The 16,139-nt window shown below is 45.5% G+C and overlaps 1 protein-coding gene across 1 annotated transcript in view; it reads left to right on the top strand.

Annotated features, from left to right (window-relative positions):
• Positions 1-14,537: 14,537 nt before the first annotated feature.
• Positions 14,538-16,139, top strand: part of ppp2r1ba (protein phosphatase 2, regulatory subunit A, beta a) — a 69,092-nt gene continuing 67,490 nt past the window's right edge. Inside the window, exon 1 of the mRNA XM_052040110.1 lies at positions 14,538-14,669. Within this exon, the coding sequence (XP_051896070.1) occupies positions 14,583-14,669 (87 nt within the window). The 5' untranslated portion in view covers positions 14,538-14,582. The remainder of the gene's footprint in view (positions 14,670-16,139) is intronic.

The raw sequence follows: 16,139 nt of genomic DNA, 5'->3' as shown, positions 1-16,139 counted from the left end.
GCAGCTCTATAGAATACTGGTTAGACCACACTTGGAGTATTGTGTTCAATTCTGGTCACCTCATTATAGGAAGGATGTGGAAGCTCTAGACTGGGTGCAGAGGAGATTTACCAGGATGCTGCCTGGATTAGAGACCATATCTTATGAGGAAAGGTTGAGCGAGCTACGGCTTTTCTCTTTGGAGAGAAGGAGGATGAGAGGTGACATAATATAAGTGTACAAGATGATAAGAGGCATAGATCAAGTGGACAGTCAGAGCTTTTTTCCCAGGGTGACAATGGCTAACACGAGGGGCATATTTTTAAGGTGATTGGAGGAAGACATAAGGGGGATGTCAGTGGTAAGTTTTTTTACACAGAGAGTGGTGGGTGCTTGGAACACACTGCTGGCAGAGGTTGTGGGGGCAGATACATTAGGGACATTTAAGAGACTCTTAGATAGACACATGAATGATAGAGAGATGGAGGGCTATGTGGGAGGGAAGGGTTAGATAGATCTTAGAGCAGGATAAAATGTCAGCACAACATTGTGGGTCAAAAGGCCTGTACTCTGCTGTAATGTTCTATGTTCTATGCTGTAATGGGTGACTTTAATTTCCGTAATATTGTCTGAGATTCCCTTAGTGTGGGAGGGTGATGGGGCAGAATTTGCTTGGTGCCAGCTGGTCAGGATTCAGGACCAATGTGTTCCTGTAAGGAAGAAAGACAAGGATGAAAAAGTTCAGGAACCTTGGATGACGAGAGATATTCTGAATTTAGTCAAAAAGGAAAAGGAAGCAGACGTAAGGCTTGGAAAGCTGAAATTGGACAGGGCCCTTGAGAGATATAAAGGAAGCAGGGGAAAACTTAAGCAAGGAATCAGGGGGCTAAAAGAGGTCATAAAATGTCCTTGGTGAGTAGGATTGAAGAAAATCCCAAGGCATTTTATACTTATATTGGAAACAAGAGGGTAACCAGGGAAGGGGTAGGACCACTCAAGGACAAAGGAGGGAATCTATGCCTGGAGCCAGAGGAAGTGGGCAAGGTACTAAACGAGTACTTTACATCAGTGTTCACCAAGGAGAAGGACACGGATGCTAGCGAGATCAGGGAGGGGTGTGCTGATATTCTTGGGCATATTGATATCAAGGAGGAGGATGTTGAATCTCTTGCAAAACATTAAGGTGGGTAAGTCCCCAGGGCCTCATGGAATCAATTCTCAGTTACTGAGGGAGGTAAGAGACGAGATTGCTGGGGCCTTGACAGAGATTTGTGTAGCCTCTTCAGCCACAGGCAAGGTCCCGGAGGACTGGAGAATAGCCAATATTGTTCCTCTTACACAAAGGAGGGCAATTGAGACAAACAAGGAAATTATAGGCCGGTGAGCCTTATATCAGTGGTCGGGAAATTATTGGAGAAGATTCTTAGGGTTAAGATCTACTTGCATCTGGAAAAGAATGACCTTATTAGGGATAGTCAGCATGGCTTTGTGCAGGGGGGGTCCTGTCTTACAAACTTCACTGAGTTTCTGAGGAAGTGACAAAGGTCGTTGATGAGGGTCAGGCAGTGGATGTTGTCTACATGGACAAGGTCTCTCATGGTGGGCTGGTCCAGGAGATTAAGGCACAAGGGATCCATGGAGAATTGGTAGATTGGATTCAAAATTGGCTTGGCCATAAGAGGAGAAAGGGTAGTGGCGGAGGGTGTTATTCTGACTGGAGGTCTGTGACCAGTGATGTTTCACAAGGATCAGTGCTGGGACCTCTATTGTTTGTGATATATATAAATGATCTGGCTGAAAATGTAGGTGGACTGATATGTGAGTTTGCAGGTGACACAAAAATTGGTGAAGTTGTATAGTGAGAAAGATTGTCAAAGGATTCAGCAGGATATAGACCAGTTGGAAATGTGGTCAGAGAAATGGCAGATGGACTTTAATCTGGATAAGTGTGATGTGTTGTACTTTGGGAGGTCAAAAATAAGGGGACAGTATACAGTAAATGGCAGGATCCTTAACAGCATTGATGTCCAGAGGGATCTTGTGATCCATAGCTCCCTGAAAGTGGCAACACAAGTAGATAGGGTGGTAAAGAAGACGTATGGCATACTTGCCTTCATTGATCGAGATGTTGAGTATAAAAGTCGGGAAGTCATGCCGCAGCTGTATAAAACTTTGGTCAGGCCACATTTGGGGTATTATATGCAGTTCTGGTTGCTGCATTGCAGGAAGGATGTGGAGGTTTGGAGAGGGTGTAGAAGAGCTTCACCAGGATGTTGTCTGGATTAGAGAGTATTAGCTATAAGGAGGGGTTGGACAAATTTGGATTGTTTCCTCTGGAGTGTCAGAGGCTGAGAGGTGACCTGAGAGCCATAGACAGGGTAGATAATCAGGGTCTTTTTCCCAGGGTGGAAACATCAATTACTAGAGGGCATAGGTTTAAGGTGAGAGGGGGAATGTTTAAAGGAGATTTACCTGGCACATTTTTTTTATACAGAGAGAGTGGTGGGTGTCTGGAATGCACTGCCAGGGGAGGTGGTGGAAGCAGATACAATAGCAATGTTTAATAGGCGTTTAGACAGACACGTGAACAGGCAGGGACTGGAGGGACATGGACCTTGTGCAGGCAGATGTGCAGTTTAACTTGGCATCATGGTCAGACATTGTGGGCTGAAGGGCCTTTTCTGTGCTGTACTGTTCTATGTTCTAACTCTGGACTTGCTCTGTTTTGCATATATTCATTTACATCATTTGCCCTGACCTATCACATGATGATTGTCTGTTTGCCCCTCACTATCCTGTGTCCCTGCACTTTCACTTCCTCCTGATTTATTAAACCTTCCATTTTTGGAGCCCTCTCCCCTCCTTGTTAGTTTAAACACCTGTCTACAACCATAGTCAAGTGATTGGCCAGGACACCGGTCTCAGCGCAGTTCAGGTGCAGCCCATCCCAAGGGAACAGCTCTCTGCTTCCCCAGAACTGGTACCAGTGTTCCACCAAATTCTGAGCCACCTATTTACCTTTCTAACCTTATTTACCCTTTGCCAATTTGCACGTGACTCAAGCAATAATGGGAAGATCATCACCCTTGTGGTTCTGCTTTACAATGTTGCTCCGAGCTCCTCATAATCCCTCAGCAGAACCTCCTTCCTCATCCTACCTGTCATTAGTGTCTACATGGACCATAACCTCTGGATTGTCCCCCTCCCAGGCCAGTTTCTTTCCAGTCCAGAAGAGATGTCATTAACCCCAGCACCAGGCAGGCAAGACAGCCTTTGGGACTCTCTATCTTTTCTGCAAAGAACTTTTTCAAGAAGAAAAAGGAAGGGTATGTAAGGTTTATGAAGCTAAAATCAAATGGAGCCCTCTAGGATTATAAAGAAGCTAGAAATTGAATTGAATTGAATTGGTTAATTATTGTCACTTGTACCGAGGTACAGTGAAAAACTTGTCTTGCGTACAGTTTGCACAGATCAATCCATTACACAGTGCATTGAGGTTGTAGTATAAGGTAAAACAATACAGAATGCAGAGCCAAGTGTCACAGCTCTCAAGAAGGGAATTAGAAGAGCAGAAGGGGCCATGACAAGTCCTTGGCAGGTCGGATTAAAGAGAATTACAAGGCATTCTATATATACATCAAGAGCAAGGGGATAACTAGGGAGAGGATGGGACCACTCAAGGATAAAGGAGGGAACATGTGCTTGGAGGTGGAAGATGTGGGCGAGATCCTAAATGAGTAGTTTGCATCAGTATTTACCAAGGAGAAGGATGTGGAGGATAGTGAGATCAGTGTAGAGCGTGCTAATGTGCTGGGGCATTTTGAGATAAAAAAGGGGGAAGCGTTGGATCTCTAAAAGAACATTAAGGTGGATAAATCCCCAGAGCATGGCGACCATTCTGCCTGTGACCGCAAGAAACTGCAGAGAGTTGTGGACACAGCTCACTACATCATGGAAACCAGCCTCCCCTCCATGGACTCTGTCTACACTTCTTGCTGCCTCAGTAAAGCAGCCAACATGATCAAAGACCCCACCCACCCCAGACATTCTCCCTCCTCCCCTCTCCCATCAGGCAAAAGATACAAAAGCCTGAAAGAACGTGCCACCAGGCTCAAGGACAGCTTCTCTCTCGCTGTTATAATATTATTGAATGGTTCCCTAGTACGATAAGATGAACTCTTTACCTCACAATCTACCTCATCATGACCTTGCACCTTATTGTCTGCCTGCACTGCACTTTCTCTGTAGCTGTTACACTTTACTCTGCATTCTGTATTGTTTTACCTTGCACCACCTTAATGCACTGTGTAATGAATTGATCTGGATAAACAGTATGTAAGACAAATTTTTCACTGTACCTTGGTACAAGTGACAATAATAATAATAAACCAATAAACAAGAGGCAGGAGATGAGATGGATGGGGCCTTAACAAGGATCTTTGAGTCCTCTTTAGCCACAGGTGAGGTCCTGGAGGACTAGCAAGTAGCTAATGTTGTTCCATTATTCAAGAAGGGAAATAGGGATGATCTTGGAAACTGTAGACTGGTGAGTGTCACATCAGTGGTAGGGAACCTATTGGAGAGAATTCTTAGGGATAGGATTTATGAGCACTTGGAAAATCATGACCAGCGTGGGTTTGTGCAGGTTACGTCATGTCTTATTAACTTGACTGAGTTTTTTGATGAGATGATGAAGGTGATTGATGAAGGTCGAGCTGTAGATGTTGTCTATGGATTTTAGGAAGGTGCTCGACAAGGTCCCTTATGGGATGCTCATTAGAAGATTAAGATGAATGGGATTCACAGTGAATTGGCTGTTTGGATTCTGAATTGACTCACCCATAGAAGACAGAGGATAGTGGTCAATGAGTCTTATTCTGACTGGAGGTCTGTGACTAGTGGTGTTCTGCTGGGATCTGTACTGGGACCTCTGCTGCTTGTGATATATATAAATGACCTGGATGAAAGTGTAGATGGGTGGGTTAGTAAGTTCACAGACAATAGAAGATTGGTGATGTTGTGGATAATGTAGAAGATTGCCAAAGGATACAACAGGATATAGATCAGTTGCAGGTATGGGAGAATAAATGGCAGATGGAGTTTATCATAGAATCATAGAACAGTAAGCACAATACAGGCTCTTTGCCCACCATGTTGTGCCGACCTTTAAACTACACCTAAGACTATCTAACCCCTTCCTCCCACATATCCCTCTATTTTAAATTCCTCCATATGCTTATCTAGCAATCTCTTGAATTTGACCAATGTACCAGCCTCCACCACCACCCCAGGCAGTGCATTCCATGCCCTAACCACTCTCTGGGTAAAAAACCTTCCTCTGATATCTCCCTTGAACTTCCCATCCATTACTTTAAAGCTATGCCCTCTTGTATTGAGCATTGGTACCCTGGAAAAGAGGCGCTAGCTGTCCACTCTATCTATTCCTCTTAATCTAGACAAATGTGAAGTACTACACTTCGGGAGATTAAATGTAAAGGGACAGTACACTGTTGATAACAAGACCCTTAACAGTATTCATCTACAGAGGGACCTTGGGTTCAAGTCCATAGCTCCCTGAAAGTGGCTGCACAGGTTGATAGGTAGTAAAGAAGGTGTATGGCATGTTTGCCTTTATTAGTCAGGGTACTGAGTTCAAGAATCAGGAAGTTATGTTGTAGCTTTATAAAACTCTGGTTAGCCACATCTGGAGTATTGCATTCAATTCCAGTCACCCAATCATAGGAAGGATGTGGAGGCTTTGGAGAGGGTGCAGAAGAGGTTTATCAGGATGCTGCCTAGATTAGAGGGCATGTACTATAAGGAGAGGTTGGACAAACTTGTGTGTTTTCTCTGGAGCGGCAGAGGCTGAGGGGAAACCTAATAGGTTTATAAGATTATGAGAGGCATTATCTAGACAGCCGATATCTTTCTCCCAGGGTTGAAATGTCTAACACTAGAGGGCATGCATTTCAGGTGTGGGGGGTGGGGGGGGGGAGGGGGGGGAAGAATTTCTGTTGCCAATTAAACCAAATTAAATGCAGCACATGACAAACCACACCAGACAATGACTTTGCCCATTACCTGTATTCCTTGATTAATCACAATTAGTCAAACAACTTAAATATTCACTCTGTAGAACCAAAACAAACTTCATTAACTCTTTGGTTACACACCTCTTTTAGCAGTTTCACAGCCTCCAAAACACATTAAGTCTATTCAGATACTACCCACTCTAGATGAACCTAGCCAGGGTTCAATGCGGCAAGTGCCTCTCCAAGTCAGAAACTTAGGGTCTTCTTCTGCAGCTGTTAGTCTCTGGAGTTATTGTTGTCAATCGTCTCATGAGGCACATTTTTTATACATTTCTTTGTAAACTTTTCAGACATGGCTTTGATTTCATAGCCTATTATATGGCTAAAGTCAACTCCTTTTCCATAAATGTACCTGTTGTTTGAAACTTTCAGATTCTTGCTGGTTCTCCTAATGATCTTAACCTCTTGGTTGGCAGCTATCAGAGTTTAGACTTGTACAATACTGTCCTTGGTACATGGTATCTTGATATTAGGCATAGTGGGGGTCTGGGGGGGGCGCAGGAACACAGCACTGTAAAGTTGTCTCAGGTGGAAAATGACTGCAGCTTGCTTTCACACTGACACTAAACAAGTGTTCAATTGTCAGCATGACCCCACTTCACATTGTTCCTTCAGCTTCACACCAACCAAGTCTCTTTTGTTGTTTTTAGTTCTTCCATTTACCACTTTCTTCTGTCCTTGACTATCTGCAGTTCAAGAGAGATGTGTAGAGGAAACCTTTTACACAGAGAGTGGCGGGTACCTGGAATGCACTGCCAGGGATGGTAGTGGAGACAAATATGATAGAGGCATTTAAGAGGCTCTTAGATATGCACATGAATGTGCAGAGAATGGAGGGATATGGGCATTGTGTTGGCAGAAAGGATAAGTTTAGTTATGTGTTTATTTACTAGTTTAATTAGTTTGGCACAACATCATGGGCTGAAGGGCCTGTTTCTGTGCTGTACTGTTCTACATTCTATATGTACCATCTACAACACAAACTGCAGTTACTTACCTAGGCTATTCCAACAGCACCTCCCAAACCTGCAACCTCTACCACTAAGGGCAGAAGGCATATGTGACCACTACCACTACCTGAAGGTTCCCTTCCAAGGTCTATGCTATCCTGGCTCAGAAATGTTTCACCACACCTTCATCATCACGGGTTCTTACTCCTCAAAATCCAGCCCCAACTGATTTGTGGAGAACCTTCAACAGAAGTCTGGAAGTACTCAGCAGGCCCCTGTGTGCCGCATCAACACATCAAACTGTATTACACACTTCAGTTTGGCATGACAGTTTACTGACTCAAGGAAGATAGTGCCAGCTGAACAAATGGATCTGCTTAGAGAGGAATTATTCTCTGTTTTGTTTCAAACTCCTGAGCCTCCCTGGGGATCTCTGGAAATCAGATGATATGCTAATTGGTATGATGCAACAACCTTTGATAAACTCAGGTTCCTGTGCTCCGCAGGGGAGGCCCCAAAGTTGTGTCTCCTCCAGTCACAGCAACTTCTCCTTCAGCTGGTAAGAACCAGTTCTAATATGCTGTTTCTCTAGATTCACATAGATTCTCTGGCAGGCAAAGTAGAGTTTACTCTTTCAGTGCTTCTTTCTGTTAATGTATTTGGTTGTGTCACTTGGTGGAACACATCAAGGAGTCAGAGGGTTGTGAATTCAGTCACAAAAATCTAAGCTGAAGCTCCAGTGCAGTGCAGAGGAAGTGCTACACTCTCGGAGCATTTGTCCTACAGATGAGGCCCTTTCTCAGATGGACGTAAAAGATTCTAAGGCACTATTTTGAAGGAAAGCAGGAAGTTATCCCCAGGGACATGACTAATATATGTCCTGCTAGAGATCTGACAAAACCAGATTACCTGGTCATTACTTTGTGCTGTTGTGGGAGCTTGCTGTATGCAGATTGGCTGCTTGGTTTCCTATGCTGCAAAAGTGCCTTCAAAACACTTGTGAGATCCAGAAGGGGATATGAAATGTGCGCCTTTCCTTTGAGTATGATCGGGTAATGTCGTCCCAATGACAATTTGGTGCCTTCAGAGTAACTTTCGTATCAGTTAAGTGTGTCCAGATTGCAACTGGAGGCTCATATGTCTGAAGTGTATTTACCTTCTGTTTGATGATTAACAAAAATTATTAGTATTTGCAAGTAAAGCATACAACTCATTTAGAAAATCAATTGGTTGATTTTCAATTGACTGTTTGGATATAAAATTAGCACAGAGGATCGATTATGGGAACAAGAGATAAGATTGTATGGTATCAGAAGGAGAACATTTGGTCCAGCAATCTAATTAGAAAGGGCAGGATAGCCTTGTCTTTTACCTTTATGTGGAATTCCATTGCATGTACAGAACAGAAAGCAGGGGAAGCAGTCCGAGCAGGTTTGCCACATTTACTGCACCACTTTAGGAGGCTATTCTACCCATTCGTCCATGCTAGCTACCAACATAGTCATTCCCACTTTTCTTACTTCGTTATATCCCGACAACTTACTTTCTCACACATGCCCATTAACACCCCTCTGAATGTTTCCCACTAAGCTACACCAAGAGGTAATTTCAAGTGGTACATTAACCTACCAAAGTACCTTTGGAAGGTGATAGGAAACCAGAGCACCTGAGGAAAAACTAAAAGGTCACTGGGAGAACTTGCAAACTCCACAGGGACAGTACCCGAAGTCAGAATTGAACCCAGGTCACTGGAACTGTGAAGCAGTGGTCCTACATGCTGTATCACTCTGCTGTCCAATCCTCTTTATCCCATGCCTTCTAGTTCTTTCTTCCTCATTTGCTGACATAGATGAGTTTAAATGGATCAATGCTGTATGCTGAGGGATATGGGCCAAACACTGGCAGATAGAACTAGCTTACATGGGAATCTTGGTCAGCATGGACCAGTTGGGCCAAAGGGCCCATTTCCGTGCTGTATGATTCTATTCACCTCAACTTTTCCAGTTGTTTTCAACAAAGAAAGTGTAATCATCAGGCTTGAAGGACTACAGAAATTAGTTGGATTAATAAAACTGTAAAACAGGAATTGAAGGAAAAGCAACTAGACCTCCTACTTTCCTCTTAGTGCCAACAAACCTTTGCCCAGAGTTCGAAGATGCAAGGTCTAGCTTCTCCAACATCTATGCAGCGTCATGGTCTCATTCTGTTTAAATTCCAACTATTTCAACATAGTAAATACCCCTCTTTATTATCCTCACTCTCTTGGCCATCTTCATCCACATTTCAAACAATTTATAAATTATAACCCTGTATACAAATCCTTCCATGTTTTGGCTTCTCCCTGCCTTCAGTTGTATGAGCCTCAATCTTCAGTTCTTGCCTTTTGCACAATTCCTGCCCTTCTCTGTCCCACCTTCAGCCACATAACCTTCAGTTACTGTGGCCTTGGTCTCTGCAAGACTCTTCCTGAATCTTTTTACTTCTCCTCACATCTTTGTCATCTCTCCTAAATCCTTATGACTATTTGGTGTCTGTGTTCTCTCAGCTGAAGACCTCTGAGGTGCTTTACAATGTCAAGGGCATTGTATGACTGGAAATTAACTTTATGTTCATTAATATTCCAATGTTTATTCCCCCTTCTTAAAAGGAAATTCATCAGATTATCAAAATAATTTTAAAATTATACAGGAATATGTTCTGCTTGGCCTGATGACAAGAATGAGACGGGTTTGTTGTTCATTTTGTAGAGAAGGTAAATGTTAACAACTAGTCACAGACCTCCAGCCAGAATAAGGCCCATTGACCACTACCCTCTCAGAATCAGAATCAGAATCAGGTTTATTATCACTGACATGTGTTGTGAAATTTGTTGTTTTGTGGCAGCAGTACAGTGCAAGACATAAAGACATAAAAATTACTATAAGTTACAAAAATAAGTAAATAGTGCAAAAGAGGAATAACAAGGTAGTGTTCAAGGGTTCATGGACCATTCGGAAATCTGATGGTGGAGGGGAAGAAACTGTTCCTGAAATGTTGAGTGTGGGTCTTCAGGCTCCTGTACCTCTTCCCCAATGGTAGTGCCATGAAGAGGGCATGTCCCGGGTGGTGAGGGTCCTAAATGATGGATGCCACCTCTTGAGGTACCGCCTCTTGAAGATGTTCTCGATGGCAGGAAGGGCTGTGCTCCTGATGGAGTTAGCTGAGTCTATAACCCTCTGCAGCCTCTTTCAATCCTACATGTTAGAGCCTCCGTACCAGGCAGTGATGCAACCTGTCAGAATGCTCTCCACTATACATCTGTAGAAATTTGCAAGAGTCTTTGGTGTCATACCAAATCTCCTCAAACTCCTAATGAAGTAGAGCCGCTGGTGTGCCTCCTTTGTGATCGCATCAATGTGTTGAGCCCAAGATAGATTCTCTGAGAAGTTGATGCCCAGGAACTTGAAGCTGTTCACCCTTTCCACTGCTGACCCCTATTCCATGGTCTTGCTGACGAGGTTGTTGTTGTGACACCAGTCAACCAGCCGATCTATCTCACTCCTGTATGCCACCTCATTGCCATCTGAGATTCTGCCAACAACAGTGGTGCCATCGGCGAATTTATAGATGGTGCTTGAGCTGTGCCTAGCCACAGTGTAGAGAGAGTAGAGCAGTGATCTTTGAGGTGCGCCTGTGTTGATTGTCAGCGAGAAGGAGATGTTACTACTGATGCACACTAAATGTGGTCTCCCGATAAGGAAGTCAAGGATCCAGTTGCAGAGGGAGGTACAGAGGCCCAGGTTTTGAAGCTTGTTGATTAGTACTGAGGGGATGATGGTGTTGAATGCCGAGCTGTAATCGATAAACCGAGCTGTAAAGCTGTAATCGATACGGGTGAGCCAATTCAGAATCCAAACGGCCAATTCACCGTGGATCCATGCACCTTAATCTTCTGGATGACCCTGCCATGAGGGACCTTGTCAAACACCTTACTAAAATCCATAGACAACATCTACAGCTCTACCTTCATCAATCACCTCCGTCACCTCCTCGAAAAATTCAATCAAGTTAGTAAGACATGACTTGACCTGCACAAAGCAATGCTGACTGTCCCTAATTAGGTCATGGTTTTCCAAATGCTGATAAATCCTGTCCCTAAGAATTAATTCTCTCCAATAGGTTCCCTACCACTGATGTGACACTCACCAATCTATAGTTTCCATGATCATCTCATTATTCAAGAAGGGAAATAGGGCTATCTGCAGCAGACAAATAAGCTGTTTAACTGAAGCATACAGTATGTCTGGAATTATTAACTTAAATGTTGTCCCTTCCTGAAAGGGGTTGAAAAGTGAAATATAAATACATGTGGTTTAACTTTTGATTTAAATTTTATCGATTTTGCACAGGATTTAAAGAATTCCCAAACTGTGGCAGATCAATCTGCCGGCTGTTCTTTGAGAAATGGAAAATAATCTACAGCAGAACCTCCACATGCCAGTTTTGCCAAGTTTCCCCCAAGTTACTGTGCTCCCACATCCAAGCCCCCACTACCCTACATGAGGCAGAAGAACTCTTCTGTTCTCTTTCAAATTCAACAACTGATGGTTTAAGGAGAGCAGCTGAGCAGGTTGGCAGGCCCTTAGTTTAATGTCTCAGTTAATTCAATGGTCCTCTGAAAGGTAGCAGCTACAACAAAGCAGCGTTCTCTTGGCACTGCACAGTGCGTCAATTTGAATTATGTGCCTGGAGTGAATCTTTGCTATTCTGCTCCAGAGGAGAGATCATGACTTAACACATAAATTCAGGGCAATTAACTTTTGCAATTCTTTACCCCAAAGAGATGGAGTCATTGAAAATATTCAATGTTGAGACAGAGTTTTGGACTATACAAGAATCAAGGGTTATAGGGAACGGGCAGGAAAATCGAGTTGAGGCAGATTAGATCTAAGTGAATAGTGGAGCAGGCTTGAGAGGCCACATGGCCTATTACTGCTTCCAATACATCATGGGCACACCCCTCCCCACCATCAGTAGTATCTACAGGGGGTGCTGCCTCAAGAAGGCAACAACCATCATCAAAGATCCCCACCATCCGGGCCATGCCATCTTTTTACAACTACCATCGGGCAGGAGGTACAGAAGACTGAAGTCCCACACCACCAGGTTCAGGAACAGCTACTTCTCTTCAACCATCCATTTCATGAACTAACCGGCAAAACCCTAATCACCACAGTTTAGCAACACTGTGACCACTTTGATCACTTTGCACTAAAATTGAATTTGCTTTTTTTAATTTTAATTGTGTTCTTTCTTATAAAAATTGTGTACAATTTATGTTTAATTTATGTTTTTCTTGTGAATATTGTGTATCTGATGCTGTGTGCCTGTGATGCTGCTGCAAGTAAGTTTTTCATTGCACCTGTGCACACATGGACTTGTGCATTTTTAAAACTTTATTTATACAGCATGGTAACAGGACCTTCCGGCCCAACCAGCCAGCGCTGCCCAATTACACCCGTGTCAACCTACTAACCCATATGTCTTTGGAATGTGGGAGGAAACCAGAGCACCCGGAGGAAACCCACACAGTCATGGGGAGAACATACTAACTCCTTACAGACAGTGGCCGGAATTGAACCCCAATCGCTGGCGCTGTAATAGCGTTGCACTAACCGCTACGCTACCGTGCTGCATGTGGACAATAAACTCAACTTTGACTTTTCCGTTACATTTTTATTTGTCTATTTCATGCTTAAATGATGCTATCTAAAAACCTGGATTAGATTACTGCTCTGTAATTTGTCGCAGCTACTTATCGTTCTCATTCAATTTTTGTTTCAAATTTGGAACAACACCAAATAGTTAATTGATTTGTAGTGTTGAGTGAACTCAATTTAGAAATATTCAGATGGGACAATGCTAGCATTTATTTCAATTCATTCACAGGATGTGGGTGCTGTGGAAAAACTCTAATTGCCCTTGCGATTGGGCAATCTGCTGGAATATTTCATTGGGCGGTTAATAGTCAACTGCACTGTTGTGCAATTGAGAAGTGGTGGCAGAGCAGTTGTGTTACCAGGCAAGAATTTCAGAGGCCTGGACCAAAAATTCAGAAATGTTAATTTGAATCCTACCCTGGTAACGGAGGAATTTAAATAGCAACTGTGTTTCTGATGTCATGAAACTGACAGCTGGATTGTCTTAAAAACTCGCGTGGCTCAGCAAAGTTGATCCAGCGACAGTGAGTTTGAATTCTACCATGGGAATTTAAATTCAAGTAATTAAATAAATGTGAAGTTAAAGAAAAATCAGATGTCACATTCTTTCATTATAACATTTCTCCTCAAAAGTACTTTATTCTTTGTGAAACTCTAAATGTTGCTCTGAAAGAGGTACCAAAGGCATCAAAAAATATAAGTTTTTCTTTAGTCTTCTAGGGTATTCGGTTAACCAGCAATAGCCACGGCCCATATTTCTCAAAATTATTTAATTGGCTCCCAAGTCTTGCAGGCAGCAGCACAAGGGATTGTAACCAATTGAAAGTTACCCCTCATAAAACTGTGGATAATCAGTCACTGAGTGTACTAAAGGCTGGGATCAGTAGATTTTTTTGGCCATCAAATGAATCAAGGGATATGAGAATTGGGCAGCTAATAGATCTTTAGGTACAGGACCAGCCATGAATGGTGGATCAGGCAAGAGTCAAATGCACTGCTTCATTTTTTTTCACATTTATAAGTTATCTAAATTAATGTGACAGTTATCTTAATTTCTTCCATGGGAAAGATGTGGCCTCCTGGAAAAAATGATTCTTAGGAATCTGTGACCCACAACCACTCGGAGTGGAGAAAGAGCATTCTGGGTGGCATTGAGAATCCCGAGACAATGCGGCAGGAACATAAAGTGCGTAGCACCAGACTCAAGGACGGCGTCTAGCCTGCTGTTATCAGACTCTTGAACAGACCTCTCGTACACTAATGATGAACTCTCGATCTCACAATCTACCTCACGGTGGCCCTTGCACTTTCTCTGCAACTGCAACACTAGATTCTGCATTCTCTTTCTTTTTCACTAGCTTGAGGTACTTGTGTATGGCATGATCTGCCTGGATGGCACACAAAGAAAGCTTTTCGCTGTGTCATGGTACACAGGATAATGACGAAGCAACACCACTGCCCAGTGTAACGACAGAAGGCAAGCACCAGCCCCCGGAGCCCCAACACTGCCCTGACTGCTGCCCATCTGCCCCACATTGGTCACCCCAGACTGCAGGGCAGGAGGTCTTCACCCTGAGGAAGACGCTAAGTAGAAAAATAAGACGCAGGATGGTGCTCATTATACTCCCAACGTCGATTAAATTAATTAGCTCGAAGTTTGGCAAAGACCCAGCGCCGTCGCGGCGGCGCCAGCGCTTTCATGCCTGTATGAAAGATGGCGCCATTCTAATGTTCTCACAACGTACAGAGCGCATGCGCCTGCTCGCCCGCCCGCCAGGATGTCGCGGGAACTGGTTGAGACGACTTCCGCTCCTGCTGTCGGCCGTCGGGCGAACCCGTAGTCCGGCAGGAAGCGGGTGAAGATGGCGGCGGCGGAGGTGGCGGATGGCGACGACTCGCTGTACCCGATCGCCGTCCTCATCGACGAGCTGCGCAACGAGGACGTGCAGGTAACCGGCGGGGGGAGGGACGGCGGGGTCAGGCAGCCCCTCCCGCCGCCTGGGCCGTAGGGGCGGGCGCCGGCGCCGCTTTGTGCTCAGGCCGGACACCGTGTGTGGCAGCGCCGGGGCCGGGCCGGGCCGGGAGCTGAGGGAGGGGCCCGGGGGGTGAGGGAGGGGCCCGGGGCCGGGCCGGGGGGGTGAGGGAGGGGCCGGGAGCTGAGGGAGGGGCCTGGGGGGTGAGGGAGGGGCCCGGGGGCGGTCCGGGGGGGTGAGGGAGGGGCCCGGGGCCGGGCCGGGGGGGTGAGGGAGGGGCCGGGAGCTGAGGGAGGGGCCCGGGGGGTGAGGGAGGGGCCCCGGGGCCGGGAGGGGCCCGGGGGGTGAGGGAGGGCCCTGGGGGGTGAGGGAGGGGGCTGGGCCGGGAGGTGAGGGAGGGGCCCGGGGGGTGAGGGAGGGGCCCCGGGGCCGGGAGGGGCCCGGGGGGTGAGGGAGGGGCCCCGGGGCCGGGAGGGGCCCGGGGGGTGAGGGAGGGCTCCTTGTAAACGCTTTAGGGGAAGTGTGAAGAATGGGATTTCAGTGTTGCTGCAGGTTTCCAGCAGACTCTTGTGTCGCCAGGTTTCAGGCCGACACGGGCCTAATGGATAAAGTGGGTGTACCCAGTACAGAGGGGGTCGGATAGAACACTAATTCCTCACCCCAAAGTCCGGTTTTTAATTTTAAAAAAATACAACGGATGCTAGATATTGTGTAAAATCAAGGTAGGTGCTGGAAATCCTCAGCAGGTCAGGCAGTACCTGGGGGACAAAATTCTGCAGATGCTGGAATCTGGAGCAATACACAAAGTGCTGGAGGAACTCAGCGGGACAGGCAGCGTCTATGGTGGGAAATAACAGTCGATGTTTCGGGCCGAGACCCTTCATCAGGACTGGAAAGGGAGAGGGCAGAAGCAGAATACGAAGGTGGAGGGAGGGGGAGGAGCGCACACTGGCAGGGGAGAGGTGAGTTCAGGTGATAGGTGGGAAGGGAGCCACAGGAATAAGGGAAGATAAAAAAGGGGTGGGGGGGGGGGAGAAAAAAGGGGTGGGATTACTGGAAGTTGGAGAAATCGATGTTGAGGCATCAGGTTGGAGACTCCCAAGGTGGAATGTGAGGTGTTGTTTCTCCAACCTGCATCTGGCCTCAACGTGGCAGTAGAGGAGGCCATTGATAGACGTGTCAGTAGGGGAGTGGGATGTGGAATTGGAGTGGGTGGCCACTGGGAGGTCCAGGCTATTGTGACAGATGGAATGAAGGTGCTTGATGAAGCAGTCACCCAATCTGCATCTGGTCTCACTGATGTACAGGAGGCTGCACCAGATGCAATAAATGACTCCCTTGGACTCTCAGGTGAAGTGCTGCCTCACCTGGAAGGATTGTTTGGGACCCTGAATGGTGGTGAGGGAGGAGGTGTAGGGACAGGTGTAGCACTTGTGGCGGTTACAG

This window comes from Pristis pectinata, chromosome 27 (assembly GCF_009764475.1).
Source record: "Pristis pectinata isolate sPriPec2 chromosome 27, sPriPec2.1.pri, whole genome shotgun sequence".
NCBI classification, from domain to species: Eukaryota; Metazoa; Chordata; class Chondrichthyes; order Rhinopristiformes; family Pristidae; genus Pristis; species Pristis pectinata.
The sequence above is the reverse complement of the archived record's forward strand: the minus strand, read 5'-3'. Positions and strand labels throughout refer to the sequence as shown.